The sequence below is a fragment of the Rana temporaria genome, chromosome 3 (genome assembly GCF_905171775.1).
Source record: "Rana temporaria chromosome 3, aRanTem1.1, whole genome shotgun sequence".
Lineage (NCBI taxonomy): Eukaryota > Metazoa > Chordata > Amphibia > Anura > Ranidae > Rana > Rana temporaria.
The window spans coordinates 103,954,807-103,978,169 of record NC_053491.1 but is presented as its reverse complement, the minus strand read 5'-3'; the positions used below and the strand labels follow the sequence as shown (position 1 = coordinate 103,978,169).

Below are 23,363 nucleotides of genomic sequence, written 5' to 3'. Positions count from 1 at the left end.
CCTTTAACATAACAAAATCCCTAAACCTCAATGAAAAATTCAGCCTGTAGCCTATAATGTACTGTTTAACATCTGTAAGCCTAACCTCGACCTTCAAACCATCCTCCTAAACCTAACCCCAGAATGCTAAAGCTGGTCATAGATGGATCTTTTTTTTTTTTTTTTTTTATCGCCTATCCGGCTAAGAAAAAAAAAAAACAATTCCCCCATCTACACATTCGAGGTGGGTGAGGGAATCTGTTGTATTCTGACAGCAACCTATTGGCTGCAGCACTGATCAAGCAAAACATTTCAATGGGCCTGTTTGTGAGTAGTCGTCCTTAAATCAACTTTTCTCAAACAAGAACAGCTGTAGATTGATCGAAATTCATTCGGTGCCTGCTGAACTGGTTGCATTTTAATCCATCAATGACCAGCTTAAAGCGGAGGTTCACCCTAAAAACTATTTTCTAACATCACATTGAGCTGACTCTCGACAATGACAGTATGCCGTTTTTTTTTTGCTGTACATACCTCGTACAGCTATTTTCTTCCCTGGCTTCCGGGTAGTGATTCCTGCGGGAGTGGGCGTTCCTATCCAGCAGGTGATTGACGTGATGACAAAAACGACCACCCCCCGTCGCATAAGGAGCGTCACGAGTTGCCGAAAGAAGCCGAACGGCGAGTCGGCGCTATACGGCGCCTGCGCTCCGCTGTTCGGCTTCTTTCGGCAACTCGTGACGCACCTTATGCGACGGGGGGAGGTAGTTTTTGTCATCACGTCAATCACCTGTTGGATAGGAACGCCCACTCCCGCGGGATTCACTACCCGGAAGCCGTGGGGAAAAATAGCTGTACGAAGGTATGTACAGCGAAAATAACAAAAAAAAAACGCATACTGTCATTGTTGCAAGCTAGTAAGGGTAGAAAAATGTTTTAGGGTGAACCTCCGCTTTAAAGTGGAACTATAGGTAGAAATGCCCTGTTAGATCCCTTTATGCTGGTATAGCTATGTAAAACACTAATACGTGTCTATACTGTTTAAAATCCAGTAATACAGGGGATCACCCTGCTTTGCACATGCTCAGTTGCTCTCTATTTTTAAAGTCAAACTAAACCCATCAATTTACCACTTTCAAAAAACAGTTACATTCCCAGCATGCAAGGAATGCTAACTGTCAAATTTGCTTGTGCACTTTTAAAATATAGTGTTGATCAATTGACCATTTTGTGTGATTTGAGAGAGGAAACACTGGATAATAAATAATTAAAGACTGAACTGTAAATACATTTAACAAAAATTAATTGTGGCATGTATATAAATGATCATTCTTTTGTGCGTAGGAATGACAGTTCATGTGCTTTGATTGGTGCATATAGTAATAGTACAATGTTTTGTACAAGCTGGGACATAGCAATGACACTCCATTAATGGGTCTGTGTTGTGCGCTTTCAGAATTGAGGCTTATTGCATTTTGGGATGTGTATGAAAATGTATTAGTGTAATAATTTTGGACAGGAGGCACTTATTAACTGTGGGAAAGCTTGTCAGCCATTATTATTTTAAGGGAGTTATGGGCAGGATTGCCCACGTATCCCCAATTATTGATATAATTAAATTATGCAGGTTCTGCTGCTTACTAGATACAATCAGTGCCTTACTTGGATCAGCGACATACCCTGTGTGCCTCATGTATTTCAGTCATTAGAGGAATGAGTTGGTAACTGTGATTGCAGATGGTGAGAGTACTAAGGGAAAAGATAATGTTATTCTTATCAGTCTGTTATTTGGTTAATTTCTTATCATGGGGAGATCTAAGAGATTAGGCATGCCCTCTATTTAGTCTTTGCTCTTAGGATAGGAATGAAGGTTGTTGTCCCTCATGGCATGGTCCCACTTCTCCCCCCCTTGTCCTTTCTCTCTTGGCTCTAGGGGTCCCTTCCCCACTACTATTCCCCCCCCTTTATTACCGCCAACTTTGAGCCACCGGCCACTTCCCCTTTTACAATACCTGTTTGTCATCTGTCTGCTGGGCCTGTTAAAGTGGAGTTCCACCCATAAATATAACATTACATCAGTAGTTTTAAAAAAATGTCATTAGTCTTTTAAGATTTTTTTTTTTTTTTTTAGATGCATTCAAAGTGTTGTTGCTAGGCAGAATAGTTAATCTTCCCTCTTCCTGCACCTAGGTGCTTAAGCTTCCTAACCTACACCGCACAGACTCCTGGGAATGTAGTGGGTGTAACTTTCCAGGAGTCTGTGCACTCCCCAGTCTCGAAGAATCATGTGACTTGGACAGTACAGGTGCTGAAACCTGATCTGAAACCTATTACACTGCTTGTGCAGCACTGAGCATGTGCGAGATCTGCAAGGCTGAAATCCAGGAAGTCATACAGTCTGGCTTCATGATGCCCACACTTAAGATGGCCCCAGTCAATTTCTATTTTATAAAGTGTCTAAATGCTGTAACAACCTAACAAAACGGACCTTAGTTTACAGATTAACTTTACTAGAATACATTAAGCTTGTGTATTACAAGGGTATTTATATTTAAAAAGTGAAATTGTGGCCGGAACTCCGCTTTAATGAATGTTTCTTGTCTACCTCCTTGGGTTGACCAGAATGGGACATTGCTGTAGATTTTTCTACATTATACATCTGCCTTAATCTTGTGTTGATCAGTAACCCAGGGGTTGACAAATTTGCTTGGAATCTAGGAGCCAGGTAAAAAAGTTAGGAGCCAGAATACGCGCCCCGTCCCGACGAGCTTGCGCGCAGAAGCGAACACATACGTGAGCAGCGCCCGCATATGTAAACGGTGTTCAAACCACACGTGAGGTATCGCCGCGATTGGTAGAGCGAGAGCAATAATTCTAGCCCTAAACCTTCTCTGTAACTCAAAACATGCAACCTGTAGATTTTTTTTAAACGTCGCCTATGAAGATTTTAAAGGGTAAAAGTTTGTCGGCATTCCACGAGCGGACGCAATTTTGAAGCGTGACATGTTGGGTATGAATTTACTCGGCGTAACATTATCTTTCATAATATAAAAAAAAAAAAAAATGGGGAGAACTTTACTGTTGTCTTATTTTTTAATTAAAAAAAGTGTAATTTTTTCACAAAAAAAGTGCGCTTGTAAGACCGCTGCGCAAATACGGCGTGACAGAAAGTATTGCAACGATCGGCATTTTATTCTCTAGGGTGTTAGGATAAAAAATATATATAATGTTTGGGGGTTCTAATTAGAGGGATGAAGATGGCAGTGAAAATAGTGAAAAACAACATTAGAATTGCTGTTTAACTTGTAATGCTTAACTTGTAATACCAACGGCCACCACCAGATGGCGCCAGCTCACATCTGGTGGTAATAACTTGTAATACCAACGGCTCACCACCAGATGGCCCCAGCTCACAAAAAAAAAAAAATATATATTTTTTTTTTTTTTTTTTGCCCCCCCTTCCAATTCAAGTCGCCAGGACCCTATTTCTAGTCGCCATGGCGACCTGGCGCCCGGGATTTGTCGAGCCCTGCAGTAACCTACGTTTTCATTTTTTTAAAGTTATCTATGCTCATTTGTCTCTGAATGTTCTTATCCACCCCTGTGTGGGTGTGCTATATCTGTGTTTTGACCATCATGGCTATATTCATGTACGTGCCATGTTGTTTTCCTTCCAATAACATGTGAAGAAATTACTTATCATGTTGAGATTTGGGGTAGTTATCAGTCTAGGGAAGCCAGGTACTCACCATTAATGGGTCAGTTTTTCTTAGAATTATACATGCCAACATTCAAAGTTGTATAAGAGGGCTTGGCCTTTTAAAGCAGAGGGCAAGAGACTAGCTACCAGTGTTGCCTCTTCTTTTAGCTGATCTTTTTTTCCTATTACTGTGCCATGCCTTGTTCTTCACAGTGGGGCTGTTTACAAAAGACAAATAAGCTGTTGACTTCACAAGGGAATTTTACCTAAGAGCCAGTTCACACTGGGGCGACTCGTCAGGCAGCTCAGCCGCCTGACCAGTCGCGTCCCATTCAATGCAATGGAACCGTTCTAATAGGAGCGACGCAAATCGCTCCGACTTAGAAAAAGGTTCCTGTACGACTTCAGGGGCGGCTGGGGCGACCTGCATTAACTTCTATACAGAAGTCGTTTTGCAGGTCGCCTCTGAAGTCGCCCCCCCAAGTCGTGCCGCGGCTGAGTGAACCGGCTCTTAGCCTAGTGAACATTATGAAAATTTACTAGGCAAACAATACTCAATCACATGCACGGGGGGAAAAAGTAAAGTATTATTGTTTGCACATAATTGGATGATAGAGGTCAGCAAAGCTTTGCCTCAATTACTAAGCTAAGTGCAAAATGTTTGGCCTATTTGCCTTTGGTAAAACAACCCCCTATGTTTCTGTATTGAGTCGGTCATCTTGGTAGAGAAGAAGGCTTTGCTTCTGCATGGAAGAGTTGCCTCCTTGATGACTGGTGGGGTAATAAGATAATCTCACAAGCAGAAATTCAGCTATTAGGCTTAAAGGGATCGTAAACCTACGTGCTTTTTCACCTTAATGCATCCTATGCATTAAGGTGAAAAAACACCTTGCCGTGTCCGGCCCCCTGTTTTAGTTACCTGAGCCCTGAATTTCCGTGAGCGTGTCACTGTCGTCCTTCTCTCCACGGAGTCCCAGCTTTAATTGGATAGATTGATAGCCATTGGCTCCCGCTGCTGTCAATCAAATCCAATGATGTGAGCGCCAGGGGTGGGGCCGAGTCATACACTCAGCGTCTATTGATACAGAGTGTATGACTCATGAGCACGCCCGCAAGGTAACCCCCTCGGGGGAGAGCTTCCCAGAGGGGGTTATCTAATGCTGTGGGAACCCAGAAGAGGACTATCGGGGCCACTCTGTGCAAAAAAAACTGTATAGTGGAGGTAAGTATGACATGTTTGTTATTTAAAAAAAACGCAAACCTTTAGTATCATTTCAAGACATACGAGGAGGAATAGAAGAAAAGGTAGATTTTTCAGGGTTCTGCATATGCAGTAAGTATTTTTAAAATGTAAGAAAAGCCTAACTATAACTATTATAACTGTATTCTTAAAAACTCCTCCTTCCTCTTCATAACTATCCTACCCACCTTTAATATAAAAAAAGAAGCTATGTACTTACTCCAGTCCGATCATGTGAATCAGCAGCTCCTCCCTGTGTAAGGTAGCACTTGACAACTGCTGTGGATTACCTGAGCCTGATCTCACCCAGCCATTGTAGATGCTCCCTCCTTTCCCCTGCAGCCGCTGCTCACTGGCACTGGGGAGCCAGAGCTGCGGTATCACGTGACCAGACTGCAGTGAATTAAAAATTAAAAGTAGGTAAGTACACAGATTTTTTTTTTACAGGATAGGTAGGAGGAGATGGAAGGAAACATTTTTAAGAATAGTTATAGGTAGGCTTGCCTTCCACTTTAAGTTCAGACCCACTTCTCACACTGCAGGTCCATGTATATGTATATTTAGTGGCAGAGTACACAAGATTGTACATGTCCCTCTGCAGTATTGCTCTGTAGAGTCATATATTATTGATACATTCTAAGAGGAGAGAGAACTCTCTAGTGAATAAAGTCAGTTCAGAGGCAAGTTTAAAAAGTCTGATGTTGCATATACATACTTTGCTACTTCTCTGCTTCCTGAGAAACATTATTCTTTTTGATAGAGTGGATTATTACTGATTATGTTTTGCACTTAAGAACGTATCTATAATCTTTTAATAGCACATATTAAATCTCCCACATTTTGATATTGTATTTCATCTGAACTATGGTAGAGAGGATGGAAGAAATATAACGATCAACTTACATTTTTCAGTAATGTTGTCAGAATTCTTCCTTTTTTTTTGGTGCAACATATTTTTGTAGCATTACCGCAACATTTAATTACATAACAGATCAGCGCTGCTCCCAGTCACCTGTATTCAGGTGCTGGCAGAGACAGATCACATCTTGCTCCCAGTGGCATCGCTAGGGAGGTGTGGGTGGTGCGGACTGCACCGGGGTCACACCTGCCAGAGGAGTGACAGGGCCGCCATCAGGGGGGACAGCCACATGTAGGGGGCCCGGGCATCACGAGCAGTGTTGTTAATGATTCGTCTGTTAAGCCGCGTACAGACGATCGGAAATTCCGACAACAAAACCGTGGATTTTTTTCCGACGGATGTTGGCTCAAGCTTGTCTTGCATACACACGGTCGCACAAATGTTGTCGGAAATTCTGAACGCCAAGTCCCACCTCCTGCACACCGCTTCCAGCATTAGCGGTTGGTTTCTAGCGCTGTCTGGTGTCTAGCAATGAACCACGTGGTAGGTCTGCTCTAGCATTCAGTGGAGGGGAGGTTATCCCAAACTTCATCCCCCAGACCTGGCTGCTGCATTGTGTATATCCCAAGCCCATGAAATCTTGCCCACCAAGTCCCACTCGCTAAGTCCCGCCCACAGAGATCCAGCTGCTGGGTCCTAGCTCCCAGCCTCCCCTCCAGTCCTCAGTAAGGGAAAATAATGTGGGGGTCACTGATGAGGGACCTTTAATGATGGGGACACTAATGGAGGGACCTCTAATGATAGGTACACTGATGGGGGACCTCTAATGATGGGGACACTGGTGAGGGGCCTCTAATGAGGGTGACTGATGGAAGGACCTTTAATAAGGGGGACACTAATGGAGTTACCTCTAATTATGCGGATACTGATGGGGGACCTCTTATGAGCGGGGCACTGATAGAGGGATCTCTAATGATGGAGACACTGATGGGGACCTCTTATGAGGGGGACACTGATGGGGGACATCTAATGATAGGGACACTGATGTGAAGTGCAGAGGATTGGCTCCATGAATATTCCCGTCACCAACCCGTGAACATTTCAGTAGATGAACCCCAATATATTACCATTAACACAACATATATGAAACGTAAAACTAACTTTTTTCTGTTAATTATGAACTTTAGCTTTATAAATATTTTGGTCCTGTAGACTGCTCAGAGGTTCAGTCTTTTGGTATGTAGGCTTTTGTAAAATGTTTTTGCCAGAGCTAACATTATCACTCTACCCCAACGAGGCTTGTGCTCTCCTAACTACAGTAATATAAAGGTAAGTAATAGAACATTTATTTTATATAACTTTTAAAATTAATAAAAAACGTCATAGTACCCTGCTTAGCTAAGAACAGTCCTGTATTTTAACGAGTACTGTACTCTGTATTTTTTTTGATTTGCAAGGTACCTAAATTATATAATGCCAACAAAACCAGAATCTTTACACACTAATTTAGATAATATGAACATTACATTTTTGCAAGTTTAGCTTTACATTAGTTTCATTAAATGTAAATAGGGATATTTTATAACGCAGTCATGTTAAAAGGAGATGAAGAAGGGTGATCTACCCAGATGCTTATAGGTTAGATCGATATTCTTTTCTTAGTTTCAAGCACCAGCTCTAGCTCCTTTTTGAAGAGGTGATGTAAATGGCCCGAGTCTCCGGGTTTTGGACATGTGTCAATGGCATCAGGTTGACATCAGTTTGAAATCATTCAGTATTAATTGACAGGTGCAGTTAAGCTCCTTCTGATACACTTTTGACCTATTTCAAGTGGGTTTTGTTTTACCCTAGACCAGTGGTTCTCAACCTTACTAGTGCCGTGACCCCTTTATAAAATCTCCCAAGTTGTGGGGACCCCTAACAGTAAAATTATTTTCGTAGCGTGTGTTGTCAGCACCCAAGGCAAGACATGTAATTTGCGCCCCTAACCCATGGACATTTAGTGCTCCCTGAGTCCCTTCCACTTGTACAGTATTAAAATCCCTTCTGGTGCATTTTAGGATGTGCCACTCTCTCTGTGCTCTCCTTTGTTTTCCTTTTTTCCCTTGCTGTCCTAATTTTTTTTATCCCCATCCCTCTCTCTAGCCATCTTTTTTGTTCTCTTATTCTTTCATGTATTCTCCAGTTTTTTTCCCTTCTCTTACTCCTTGGTGGGGGGAATGGGATGAGTGGCAGTGCTGGCAGGGAGTTGGGGTGAGTGGCAGTGCTGGCAGTGACACCTATGCCGAAATCAGGAGATAGGGTCTCCTCCAGCCTTTCTCACTTCACATTCCTCACCAGTCAGCTGATCTCTAGTCTCTGCCCCCCAGCCATCCTGTGAACTCAATGGGCGGCTGCAGGCTTCAGGAACAGTCCTGTTGGGTGGCTACGAAAAGGCTGGGAGAGCAGCGCGGGCTTTAGGAACAGCCCAGGATTTGGTGACCCCTGGCAAATCGTCATTCGACCCCCGAGGGGGTCCCGACCCCCAGGTTGAGAACCACTGCCCTAGACGTTTATAGGAATATAAAACCCGTCTGATGAGAACAAAAGCCTCATGGACATAGGCCCTAAGACAGCAAGATGGAAAATTATACAATTAACAATTCCTGAAGGTAGACCTCACTATTGAAGTCTCATAGAGATAGAAGAGCCCAACAGCATACACCCAATCCCGGAATATCATAACTGGTAAACTGTGTCTTCAACTATTTACCATTACTTGACCAGATGGAGAAAGGTAGAAAGTTTGTGATTTGGTTACTGGAAAACTATACATTTATGCTTAGTAGGTGAATCATAAAGTAGATTTTAGGGTATATACTACTTAGTACACAAAGGATTTTCTTGAACTGTAAAATATATTAGTAGTTTTTTCCCCCTCTTTCATTTGTATGTAACAATTTTAGTTTCCCTATTTAATAAATGAAATGTGTTCAGTGTGGATTTCGGTGCCCAGTGTAATCCAGTACCACATACCATACCACATACCATACCCCCTATGACCCTACTCTAGGATGGGCACTGCGGACACTACTTGGTATACAGTATACTACCTAGAAGATTTGCTTGAGAGTAGTGTCTGAGGTAAATACTATCTGTTAATCTTTCAGATATTCGCCCCTCCATCATGTGTATCCCTTTCTTTCTTAATACAGGAAATGTGATCTGTTTGGACTATGGAATATGAGTAGTGAGATTTTAACTGTCTTTGTTCTCAGCTCCATGGTGTCAATTTTCTATGGCTCAGAGGTTTGAGGAAATGGAAAGCCAAATGAAGTCCCCTAGCTCCTATCTGGAAAAATAATCATATCCTCTAGGTAGTTTAGGACTCGGTTAAAGCAAGAGAAGCATATGGGTCAGACAGGGCAGTTTAGCTTCCAGGGGTAATTCCAATCTAATTTAAATTTGCATTATTTATTAACTTATAAGTATAAGTCACATCTCTGCAGAAGTGCTTGCTGCACCACTATCGATGGGTTCTCTATGTGGAATACAGTCTATTGATGTGAGAAAGCGGATTATGGATTTGGCTATCTATTATTCTATCTGTTGCTAAAATAGGAAATTGAAAAGCTGGGGGAGAATCTGGTGGCTGCTTCTCTACTGTAGGGCGTGCATGTCATCTGACTTAATTACATTTGCTGTGTAGACAGCGTGATTTTTTTTTTGTATTCATATTGTACTGAATGGGAATGGTCTTGTACTGTCGCACAAGACTGATGGCCTTTCAGCTCCATCTACTCAGTGAAGTAGGCCTGGGGGATTTAGACAATGCAGTCCTTTGAGTGATGTAATAAGGGCATTCCTGTAAACGCAGGGAAGATGAACTCTTCATGAGTGGAGCCACACAAAGCCTTAATATTTGTTTGTTCTTCATGTTCAAATGAGTGGCTTCTATTTTTGCACTTTGAATGAACCATTATTTATAAAAAAGAACAATTGGCATAATATTGCCCTGTGAATGTGTATTGCTTGTTGGCAGTTATTTGCTAAAACTGAAGAGTGCAACGTCTGGTGCGTTTCTGCAAAGAAACCAATCAGCTTCTAGTTGAAAATTAATTGTGTAAGGATTTTATGCAACTTTTTTGTTTTTATGTGCACTTGCATCTTTATTAAAACTACTACACCATGAAAATACTTCTGGCTCCTGGTGAGCTTTATTTTAGACACTGATGTGGGGTGTCGCTGGACAGACTCACTGGGTTTACATTTCACCGGATGACAGACACTTACCCAAGGCCTGCATGCTGTTGTAATGGCAGCCATCATCTCTGGTGAGTGTCCCTTTCACTGGGATGCGGTGGCGGATCTCTGAGCACTGTTTAAAAACCTATGTTCACTTCAAGAGGTGTTAGAGAGGTTTTCTCTTCAGTGATGCCTTTCTGCTCCTATCATGGAGGATTGCATTCATTAATTGAGGACTTTTTATTTTATATTGATTGACTGTTTATTTATATTCATATCTTTGGCGCTACACACTTTTTTGTACAATGTCATAATCAGCTAGTATGCATCGCATACTAGTACATTATGTGAAACTTACCTAAGCTGCAATGACTTTACTCCCACGCACGTGCAATGGGGAGGGAGGAGCGCCATTAATGGCACAGGGCTCTAAAGGAATTCCTTCAGAGAGCATGCGCTGATGGTGTCACCGGCTGATTGTTTAGGGGATATTTACAGTACTTATAGGTAAGCCTTATTATAGGCTTACCTATAGGTAAAAGTCAGAGATGGGAGTTAACTTCCACTTTAGGGCTATGCTGTAATCTTCTAACCAGGGAAATCTTTATTTCTAACAAGCAAAATAACAGGCAGGGTGCAGCAGCCTTGCTTATTACTCTAAACGCCATTTCATAATTAAAATAATACAAACATACTTACAAAAGCCATATGGCTGTAAGTGTATAAAATGACCTGAACCACTGTCACTACTCAAGTCAAGGACTTGGATATCCAATGATCAGACCATGATCATCACCACTTGACTGAACACATTTTGAGGTGATGGTGGTAATGTGTTTAGGGCAGGGGTGTCAAACTCAGTTACATCATGGGCCACATCAGCAGTGCGGTTGTATTTGGGGGTGCTACGTACAGAGTGTAGTGTTCAAGACTGTGTTACGTACAGAGTTCAGGAGTGCATTAATTACAGAGTGCAGGGATCAGGAGTGCGTTGTTACATACAGAGTGCAGAGTTCAGGGGTGTGCTGTGTGCAGAGTGCAGGTTTTAGGGGTGTACTGTGCACAGTGTGCATCCCCAAATCCAACCCCCCCCCCCAGTGCTTCCTAACAACTCTCTCTCCTTCTTGGCCTGGCTCTTGTAGCTCCCTGTGTAAGTGGCTGTGCCTCACCTTGCATGGAGATTGTTCTCTAGCTCAGATTCTGGAGAGCTATCCCTGCTGTGCCCCGCTATGAGTGCGTGTAGGGATATCTGTTTGTTCCGGGAGCCACTGAGAACAAAGCTGACCCCTGTAAACACAGAAGGCTTCTGTGTTTACAAGTGACAGCAGGGAGTGGAGGTGGCAGAACTCACTTCTGCCATGTTCCAGGGTGCAAACTGAGGGCCACATGAAAAGGCCTGGTGTTTGACATATGTGGTTTAAGGTAATACACAAGGCTGGTGCACCCTTATTATTTTGTAGTTCAGATGAGCCCCAAAACGACATTGACCGCTTTGAATCCTGTCCCAACATGGGAAGCTGCAACCAAGCTCTATCTTTTGGGGCCCTAGCAGTGCTGATTTTAGGAAATATAACCATAATTGTGCTATGCGCTTCTTCTCAGAAATAAATAAATCACAATTTGGAATATGTATCTTTTTATTAAATGTGTACATTTCTGAATTCCTTTCCATCTCACAATATGATATGTAGACATTGATCAGAGATAACTGACCATCTATTCTTGAATGGTATTTGTTTATTTCTCTTTTTCTATTCTTTCTGTGTTTTTCAACTTCTCGTCTATAGAATTTAGATATAATAAACATGTCATGTCTGAGACCATTTATTATATTATGTGATCACATAATACAATAGACTTTACTAATGATACTGTATGCTCTGTCAAACAATACAAAACATTGCTAAGTTGTAACAGGGGGAGCTAGACAACATATACGTGCCTAGCCAACACTGCGAGTTCCAGAGACAACCAGCCGCTTTGTGCACATTGCAGAGTTTCTTAGGCCTCGTATACACGATAGGTTAACCAGAGGACAACGGTCTGAAGGACCGTTTTCATCGGTCAAAACCGATCGTGTGTGGGCCCCATAGGTTATTTAACCATAGGTTAAAAAAAGCCAACTTGCTTTAAAATTAACCTATGGATTCCTAACCGATAGGTCAAAACAGATTGTAATGCCTAGTACACACGAGAGGATTTATCCGCGGATACGGTCCTCCGGACCGTTTCCGCGGATAAATCCTCTGAGGATTTTGATCCGATGGAGTGTACACACCATCGGATCGAAATCCGCGCTGAATTCGCATTGCGATGACGTGTCGCGCCGTCGCCGCTGAATTCCCATTGCGGCGACGTGCGCGACGCTGTCATATAAGGAATTCCACGCATGCGTCAAATCATTACGACGCATGCGAGGGATGGGTTTCGGACGGATCGATCCGGTGAGTCTGTACAGACCACCGGATCGATCCGCTGGAGCCGATTCCAGCAGATAGATTTCTTAGCATGCTAAGAAATTTTTATCCGCTGGAAATCGGTCGGCCCGAAATATATCTGCGGATAAATATCCGCTGAATCGTACACACCAGCGGATCTATCCGCTGAAACCGATCCGCGAATCAATTTCAGCGGATCGATCCTCTCGTGTGTACGGGGCCATCGGTTAAAAATCCACGCATGCTCAGAATCAAGTCGACGCATGCTTGGAAGCATTGAACTTCGTTTTTTTCAGCACGTTGTTGTGTTTTACGTCACCGCATTCTGACAGGATCGGTTATTTAACCTATGGTGTGTAGGGGTGACGGACCATCAGTCAGCTTCATCGGTTAACCTATGACAACGGTCCTTCAGACCGTTGTCTTCTGGTTAACCTATCGTGTGTACGAGGCCTTACTCTCCCCTTAAATATTGTGATCCTGCAACTGCATATTTTCCAAATATCGGATTCCAAAAAGAACTTATTCTTACAGCAATACTGACTATCAGGGCTATATTTAATATTTTCCAAGTTTAAATGTCTGTTGTCTCCAAAAGGCTGCTTGATGGCTCTTTGAGTGAACATAGGCCGATATAAACCATGCTAGAACATAGTAGGAAAAGGCTGACATGAAAATGGAAGGATTCCTTTATTGCTCTCTTAGGCTGAATGGAACAAAGCTATCAATAATGTCCTCTCTGCATGTAATTTCACTTGTCAAAGTAGAGGTGGACCACGGGAACCAAAGAGTCTGGCAATTCAGGCCTAGCCGTCAGGACACTTTTAATACAAATGGAACCTGATTTGATTGTATTATTTTTTCATATTATGAAAGGTATTTACATTATATCATGCTGCTTTTACTGATTGCATGATAGCAAGCTTCTGGCTGTGACTCTAGCCATGTGTTTTACTCTATCCATCCTGTCATTTCCCTAATTTAATTATTTTTATTGTTTGTTCAATAATTCGTATTTTTTTTTTTTTGTTTTCTTTTACACATTGCTACTAATATTACATGAATAAAATATTCAGCTTGTGTACTTTTCTTACAGCAGCACATATAATTGCTGTCCGCAAGGACAGCACCTATTTTTGGCCTAGTTTGTTTTTATTTTCCTGTGAGAACTGGTAATCCTGAGCCCTTGTGTTCTCAGCATAAGGCCTTTGCTTACCTAACTCAGTTTTAATGTATCTCAAACCTGGGCAATTACAACTGAGTGTATGATGAAACAATGCATATGCAAACTACAGTAAAAACAGCATGTCAAAATTATGAATAGATCCAGAGATATAGTTAACTGAGGTTATATACACCACTGTAAATGTCAAGCTAGGACCAGAATAGGATAACAGGTAAAGAAAACAGTTGATACTTACTGATATGTACAATTTTAAGTACAACGCACACTAAAGAAATGAATCCCTTAAACTCGCCTTGTCATAGGCTCAGTTTGCTATAATTTGCAAGTTCCTTTCACTCCTATTCACATTTTATCCTATGACTAGTTAGTAATCATTTTTCTGCATTAAATTAAAACTTAAAGCTGAACTCAGTTCAAAAAAATCGACATGCCCTTCTTCAGAATAAGATACTAATTAGAGAGAAGTTATACCCCCGCCCCCCCAAAAAAATAATAATTAAAAGTCAGCAGCTGCAAATACTGTACTATTAGGGTACTTACCTGTCCAGGCATCCAGCGGTATCCTCACCCAGGCCAATTCTTGAATCGGCTCTTAGGTGTTGCCTCCACCATCTTGGCTAAGGGAAAATGTGAAGCCTTGTGGCTTCAGATCTGGTTTCCTACTGCACATGTGCGCATCGCCCTGCGCTTCCTCGATGGGCCGGCCGCAGGGGGGGGGGGAGAAGGGGGCTGAACTTGTCAAAAACAGGTACAGGTACGCAGGCTTCCTCCCTCTCAGCTCCGGTAGTGATGGCCAGTTCCTTGAAGCCACCAATCTTCTGTAGTCATGTCAACTTACCTCTTGCCAAAGTAATTACATACCATTTCACCTCACTAGTTCTGCTTTTAAGTTACTTTAAGGAATTATGAGCTATGCAGTAATCTTTTGAATGGACTTTTAAATTTATATTTTAACAACAGTCATTGACAAGGCCACCGTTGGAAATCATGAGGTCCTGTACAGCCTACTTGACAGAGCCACCCTGTACAGGCTACATGTTAGGGCACTTTACTGTGGCATCATGTGTTGGTGCAAAAATGGTGCTATTCATTGTAAATGGCCCCCCAATGTAATTTGTGACGAATGTACATAGTGCTGCACTGCCAAATAATAGCGCATGCATTTTAATTTCCCTGCAAACTAGTGTGCTGCAATGCACATCCATTGTAAAGAGCATTTGGGTGCTGTACAGCACGAATGGCCATTGCATATATCCTGCATTGCCACACTGATCAGAAAACATGAGGTGACTCCAATGCATCTTAACCCTAGGTAAGCCAATTAGTGGGTGGACAGCACATTAACAGCCCAGGTCAGTCAAATCTCATCCCTTGCCAATCTGATCCACTCTGCTAGGCTTGAACGCTCTCTTCTGCTTACTAAGACATTGCCAGCTGGGCGAGAGGTAGGGGCATTGCCAGCACGAGTCTGACTGACCATGCTTCTGACCAATCAGAGCATATTACTCCCTCCCTCTGCCCATAGCATGACAAACGAAGGATGAACTTGAACGACTAATGAGGTAGCCTATCCCTGGAGAGGCATAAACAGCCAGCAAGTTAGGCAGATGTGTGGAGTTTTGTAACTGCTATGGGAAGGGTCCGTTAAGACGGGTCACCAAAATCTTTGTCACAATCTTGGAGTCCATGTTCAAATGTTAAATATGATGGTAAGAGGAACATTCTTCCACATTCCTACAGTACCCGATTCGGGTACTACGACAACCGCATCTAGCATAGTTATGGTGCATCCGAGAAGGTCTTTTGCAATACAGGGGCCAGGCTGTGCTGGTAGGATTTATAATACTCTGCAGGCAGGCCGCTAATTTTTCTATTTCATTATGCACCTTTTTTTAGACCCACCAATGTCATCACTGGCTCTCTGTGCTTCTCAGTGCTGCTTCTTTAAAATAGCAGGAACATATTAGCTGAGCATCTATAATTCAAAAAACTGAAATCTAATGAATAAAATGTGTGTGTAAGGGACAGTTCGAATTGAGAAGAAGGGACAATATGGTGCTGGATGTCCTCCAGACAGGAAATTAGGCTTGGGTCAACATTTGCTTAGAGTCTGCAGTGAAATCAGATAAGCCTGTACAACTGTGCAAGACTGTAAGTAAGGCTAGCATTCAGCTTTAAGACAGCACTGTTTACTAAGTATGTGCTCTGGTGTGTTCAGATCCCAGTCTGAACCCACCGGAGGAAGGCCGTCAGGAAGTTGTCAATTCACGGGGCCTATTATCTATGTCCAGGACATTCCTCGTCCTGCAGTTGCACGTATTCAAGGGGTATGTATACATTTGACTGTGGGCCGGGAAATGCCTCGGCCACGTATGGTTGGTCAGTACAGTGACAGCTTCCTCGTGGGCTAGCTCAGATGGGTTTGGATTAGGACCGGAACACACCCCAGCTCATCCCTGCTGTTTATAGGCTAAATTAAAGCATGTTATGCGCCTTTGTGAGTTGTGCCTTGTTAGAGATATGACTGCTGTAAGATGCAGTATCATGAAAATAACAACTGAAAAAAAATAAAAAGTCCTTGTGAATTTAGCTTAATGCATACATAAACAGTTAATTAATTATTAACCTATCACAAGGAAGGGAAATCAATCTGTGTGGTTTTATTATCAAAACAAGAGAATGCAAAATGGTTTCCATCTTAAAGCCCAACTCTATGAAAATAAAAAATCCAGTGCTCACTTTATCCAGGGGAGTTAAGGTATGTCTTGCAGAACAGGCTGTATCACTTACACATCTCCCCACTCTGAGGCAATAACCCTGTATTGTATGTTTATGAGGAATGTGACCGGAGACGGTTGCACCTTAAAGTAGAGTTGTGGGGGACTGGCCATATCACTGGAGGGCGCCTGCTGGAGCGAGGAGTGAGGTAAGTATTTTATCCTTAAACCTTTGCCTATAGACCAAATTAACAATTAAAGAATTTTTTAAGTTTTTTTTCCCTTAAAATAATAAACATGTTATACTTACATTCTTAGTTCAATGGTATTGCAGAGAGCGACCTTGAACCTCCTCTTCCAGGGTCCCCTGCTGGTGCTCTTGGCTCCCCCTGTTGTGTCTGCCCACATAGCAAGTTGCTTTCTATGCAGGCAGATGTGTGGGCTCACTCCTGAGCCAGGTTGTGTGCATCCCTAGACATGCACAGTGTGACTCAGCCACGCCCCCCGCTCCCACCTAACAGGATTTGACTCAGAGCAGTGGTAACCAATGGCTCCCACTGCTCTCAGTCAAGCTTGTGAATGCAGATGGAGGAGGGAGCAGGGCACAACTCTGTATCAATATAGGACTCTGGTAAGTATTTAGGGAAGGGGAACAGCAACTGGGAGTTTTTTTTACCTTAATGCAAAAGACGATATGCCATTACAACCACTTTAACTCTAGGAGGACAGGGGAGCTCCAGTATGAGGGTCAATTTTTTCATTTTTTTAAATTTAAAATCCATTTGTCTTAGGCCTCGTACACACGACCGTTTTTCTCGCCAAAAAACAGCAAGAAAACTGCTTCTTGCAGAGAAAGCCGTTCGTGTGTACAAGGCGTTCAGGTTTCTCGTCTGGAAATCAGGCAAGAATCTCAACGAGAAAAAAAGAGAACCTGCTCTCTTTTTTCTCTTCGAGATTCTCGTTTGCCTGTTTCCAGACGAGAAACCCGAGAGTGTGTATACTAACCTGTCGCCGTGGAAACCCGCGCATGCTCAAAATGACTTTGACGCATGCGTGGTAGCTTCCACGGCATAGGTAGGGTGAAGCAAGATGGCAGCGATGGCATTGAATGTGACGAACGCATGCTCGTCGTACGCAATGACGTCACCGCGTTCTTTCCTTTCAAGAGAACCGCGGTTCTTTTGAAATGAAAGTCAGTACACTCGGGCGGCAAGAGTTTCTTACCAAGAATCTCGTCAGGGAAAACGACGTTTTTTTCCTGACGAGATTCTCGGTCGTGTGTACGAGGCCTTAAGCCCCATACACACTATCAGTTTTCCTGCAGGTTTTTCTCTTCAGGTTTACCAAAACCATCTAATTTAATGAGGTCAAACCTTAAGAGTTTAAATTTGTATGCAATCGGGCAGGCCCTTTCACTACATGGTTTTGGTAAACCTAAAGAGGAAAACCTGCAGGAAAACTGATAGGCCAGGATTCACAGACATAGGCGCATTTTTATGCCGGCGTAGCGCATCTCTTTTACGCTACACCGGCGCAGCGCACAGAGGCAAGCACTGGATTCACAAAGCACTCGCTGTTAAAGATACGCTGGTTTTCCTCAGGGTAAGCCAGCGTAGGTGGAAGTGGGCGTGAGCCATGCTAATGAGGCGTGACCCCATGCAAATGATGGGCCAAGCGTTGTAGAAGTACTTAAAATGAACGGCGCATGCGCCATTCCGTGGATGTATCCCTGTGCGCATGCTCAGAATCAAGTCGGAATTACTCCCTAAGATACGACGGATCACTGCCTACGACGTGAACGTAACCTACGCCCAGCCCTATTCACGTACTACCTAAACGACGTAAAATACGACGGCTGTGTTCCCTGGTCCATACCTTAGCATGACTTGCGCCTCATATATGGGGCTTAACCTTAACACCGGACGTACGACTTACGCAAACCGCGTATATTATACGCCGGGCGCAACTACGTTTGTGAATCGGCGTATCTCCCTCATTTGCATATGTGCATAGAAAATCAATGGGAGCGGCAAATGCGTCCAGCGTAAATATGCGCCTACAATACGATGGCGTAGGCAAGTTACGTCGGTCGTAGGAAGCCTATTTTCAGGCGTATCTGGTTTTGTGGGCACGGCGCACAGATACGACGGCGCATAGTTACACTTACGCGGCGTATCTCGAGATACGTCGGCGTAAGTGCTTTGTGAATCCGGGCCATAGTGTGTATGGGGCTTTAGAGTTGTTAATGGATGGTGTTAGGTTGAATCCATAGGTTCTTATTGATGTTCACTTAGTGAAATATTGCTCGCCAGACAAAGGCTGACAGCTTTTTGCTTGATTAATTATAATGAGACTCATTGATTTCTTTTAGTAAAATAGGGTAATCCTTCCAGTGTGTTCATAGATGAGTCATCACGGGCACAACCCAGGCAGGATTTATTTATTAGGAGGCTAGGAGCACAAATACTCCGACACCCTAAAACCAGTCCAGGCATTAATGGTACCCTAAACATTCCTCTATGTGGATCCCCACACAGACGCATCAGGAATAATTAGGCTGGACCAATGAATTGTAACAGAAGACCTATCCATGCCAAAGTTACCAGTGGTGCCATTGCTAAAATTCTGGCAATGTTACCAATGTTACCAGATTAAGTATATATTGAAATGGAATATAGGCTGATTGATGGTTGTTATCATAAGTTTCAAATTTAAAAATAATAAAATACCCGAAAACAAAGATAAAATAGGCATTTTTCCCAAAATAAGAATTTATTATTTCCTGCTATAAAAAACAATCAGGTATATTATTAATGAGTGTACAGTGGGGCGTTTAGAAACCATATACAGTATGTTGTGCGTGCGTTGTTTTCTGCTGCTCTAGCACACACTGGGTTTGCCAGGTCTCAGATGCTTTCATGTTCTGTCTCCTCCTTGCAGCTCAAAGATGGATCTCGGTAGGGAATTAAAATATGTTTCCGATGACAAGCTCAGTGCAGGCTTAGTGCGACAGATAATGATGCAAAATGATTGGGATGTTTTAGTTTGCACATCATAAAAACATCACACAGTATGAAATCACACCTTTTTTCTTCTTGTACCTGTGCTGTCATATACAGCATTATTTAGGTTTACAAATATCCTCTGTTTTGTGGCTGCTGCTTCTTGTCTGAGATCAAAGTGTTCTGTCTGCACAGACTAATCTCTTGCTTTACTACATGCATTTGTTTTTCATGTCTGATTGGTAATTGGGTGTCTTTTCTTCTTTAGCTCTGTCTATGTTTGGTGTGTTTTTCTCCAGAGTGGTTATATAATAGCTTGCTTTTTCCTGTATTGACATATGCGGCAATACTTTCTCTCCATGGTCAATGGATAACATGTTATTCAGTAAAGTAAAAAAAAAGCACACAAGCAATTATCACCATTTTAAAATCTTGCTGCTTTCATATTTGGGTAAAATTCTTCTGCAGGGTCTTCGAAAAAAATAAAATGAGAGAATCAAAAGTGCTGAAATATTAGGCCGCGTACACACGGTCGATCCATCCGATGAGAATGGTCCGACGGACCGTTTTCATCGGTTCACCGCTGAAGCAGACTGATGGTCTGATGTGCGTACACACCATCAGTTCAAAAACCGATCGTGTCAGAACGCGGTGACGTAAAACACACGACGTGCTGAAAAAAACAAAGTTTAATGCTTCCAAGCATGCGTCGACTTGATTCTGAGCATGGGCGGGTTTTGAACTGATGCTTTTGTGTACTAACCATCGCTTTTGACCAATGGTCAGCCGTCCATCGGTTCGATTTTAAAGCAAGTTCTCACATTTTTGTCCAAGGGACAACAGACCGATGGGCCGTACACACGGTCGGTTTGGACCAATGAAACTGGACTTCAGGCTGTTTTCATCGGTTTGGACCGACCGTGTGTACGCGGCCTTAGGACTTATTTTAAATACCGATTTCTTTTTCCTTCCACCACTATTTACACATTCTTTATGTATTGAAATAGCATCAGGAATAAATACAATTGACATCATGTATAACAGCTATAGGCATCAAATATACAGGTAACAATGGAATTAACAGTTCAATAACATGGAGAATATCAAGTTATTGCATGATGTGGTAAAGTGTGAGAAGTAAGTGGTCACCAAAAAATAACCAAAGTAAGACTGGTATCTAGCAGTCTACCAGTGACAGTGGGGGCAGGGCTAGGGTGGGTGGCAAGGGACACAAGCAGTGGTACAAGGGGACTAGCTACACAGGAGAAGCCAGGCTCCCCACCAGTAAGGTGAAAAAATACTAGGGGGTGACGTGGAGGTAAGGTTGGGGCAGGGTATAGGAAGAGAAAAAAATAGGAGGAAGTTGAATAATTTCCTATTGAATTAATAATAATTTCCATTGGGATTAATAAAGTAATCTAAAACTGAAGAATGGTAAGTAGGAGCGCTTCTGCTAGAAGAGTCCTTTAGGTGCCATATACATTCAAGATCATCCAAGGTAGCAGGATAGCAAGCTGAAAGACACTCGAGCAGCACTTACAGGAGAGAAGCGGGCTCTGGATAGACAAAGATATGCAGAGAAAGGCGCCTCTGAGCTGGCTCACCACTGGGGTTTAGGTTTTAAAGAAGAAGCCTTTGAGCATGCTCTGAAACGAGTCACCTCCCCTTGCTGACATACCTCCCTGTGTTCCACGGTGGTTTACAAAGTGCAGCAGCCATCTTGCTCCTCCAGACCCTCGGTTCCTGTAGCTGCTGGCGAGCACAGTAACAGGGAAAGACCATCTCAGGAGGACTTCTTTCATTGATGAGCCTGTTTACTCTGTAATCATGTAAGTGTTTTTAACCGTTGCCTTTTAATAAAAGTGCTGACATATTGCACTTAGAAACGCCTTTCTCTGCATATTTCTGAATCTGACTAGTCAAAGGGCTAAAGGGACAGTTATTAGTATCAGATAGGCATTAATGGGGGGGGGGGGCATGTGGGAGGTGTTAGGTGGTAGTAAACCAAAGAGGTGTCTTTGAAGGTAAAATCCATCCAGTAAAACCAAGTGATTTGGAATTTGGAATCCTTACTCTTGAAGGAACTGGTCAGATTCTTCATAAATTTCATATCCTCACCTCTGGAGATCCATGGTTATATGGACAGTGAGGAAGTGGATTCCCACAACCTCCCACCACTTTTATTAATGCCATCGGTTATTGATGAGGGTCAGATTAGTGTTTGGAACAGGGATGCTTCTGCAACTAATACATTTATTGTTAACATTCCTCAGACAAAAACTCCTGAATTTATGGTGATCTATACGTTTTTAATGTAGTAAAATGTATCTGGTAAGTAATTGACCTTTATTGCATTAGGTGCTATTTAATCACCTTTCTTGTTTATTAGTGTTATAATAATACTTTAAAAGTAAAGCGGCCATACATGGATTGAAATTTGTCTGGTTCAGCAGTACTGGTATATAGATGGTTGTTCCAGTTCACGAGAAGTCGAGCTATTGATCTGCTTTTTGCAAACAGGCTTGTTGGTATATTTTCACCTAATCAGCGCATACAGCCAATTGGTTGCATTGCTAAACAGTGTATTCTAACAGAGGGGGAGTGCCGCTATCAGAATACAATGACACAGTGGAGAGGATTTCCGCATCCACCTTAAATATGTGGATGGGGAAATTGGTTCAGTTTTTTTGTTCAGCTGACTAGCTAAATAAAAAAGAACTGAGCCAGGTATTGCCAGCTCAATGATTTATCTGTTTTATTTGTTTCCAAGGTTGATTATATTATTTGACAGTTTATTTTTTGGACAGTAATACCAAATGTGCAGTTATATACAGTTAATTCTTACTTCCATTTATGTTCTGGCATACGCATTATTTCTGTTCTTCTTTGTACCAATTTATTCCAATTTATTTCATCCATTCCCAAGTGAAAGTAATAAAAGAAAGGCTTGGCATATAAGCAATAACTTAGAAATTCAGAAAGTATTCATTCTAAGAAATTATACGATTTGCACCTCAAAATTCACATAAATATATAGTGACATCCTGATATTGAGAGATCAGACTACACTCAGAACACGTTTTTGGAAATGGTTTTGGTTTTTATTATTATTATTATTATTATTATTATTATTATTATCATACAGGATGTATATAGCGCCAACACAGTTTACGCAGTGCTTTACAATATAAAAGGGAGACAATACAGTTACAATACAATAAAATACAAGAGGATTAAGAGGGCCCTGCTCAGAAGAGCTTACAATCTAATATTATCATAAAGATAAGCATTGTTGATGACTCATTAAAAAACTGTCATTGTGTATCCTTGTCTATTCTTTTCTATTGTAATTTTCCTCCTGACTAATATTGGTAAAATTATTGACACCTCTTTCTGAAACATTTCTCCAGTTCTTTATATAAATCACCAATATATCAGGGGGATTATATCCACATGTTGTTTAGTGACGCAACAACAATATTTTGTAAAAAAAATGCATTTGTATCTACGTCATTTTACTTTAGCTTGTGGTTACTTCACGCTGTCATTGTTTTTTTTTTGCATTAGGCCATCACAAGACATCAGTTTGGAAGAATTTGATGACGAAGATTTGTCAGAAATTACAGATGACTGTGGAATTGGACTGAACTATGACTCGGATCACTGTGACAAGGTAATAATGGAGCTTTCTGAAGAAATTACTCAGTGCTGGTATTAACAGTAATGTATTAAGTAATCACACTTTGCAAAATTAAATGTTGTAAAAGATGCATGATAAATATCTTTTACTCAGGTCAAGTTTAATTTTTATTTTATTTTTTTGCATTATTTTTTTTTTATTATCGTATATTTTGCTCTATGCTTTTTTAGACTAGGTGTCAAATTATAAATGGAAGTGACAGCGGTGTGACCACTAATGTCTGTGTTCAGTCTGTTGTACTTTGCCTCCTTTGTGTACAATGACAGGCATATGCTTCCCGTCAGACAATTGACTGAACATATATCTATAGAAATGTGT

At 41.9% G+C, this 23,363-nt stretch overlaps 1 protein-coding gene across 1 annotated transcript in view; it reads left to right on the top strand.

The window, feature by feature from the left end:
- Positions 1-23,363, top strand: part of MAPK8IP2 (mitogen-activated protein kinase 8 interacting protein 2) — an 84,758-nt gene that overhangs the window by 6,168 nt on the left and 55,227 nt on the right. Inside the window, exon 2 of the mRNA XM_040343147.1 lies at positions 22,913-23,018. Coding sequence (XP_040199081.1) covers positions 22,913-23,018 — 106 coding nt within the window. The remainder of the gene's footprint in view (positions 1-22,912; positions 23,019-23,363) is intronic.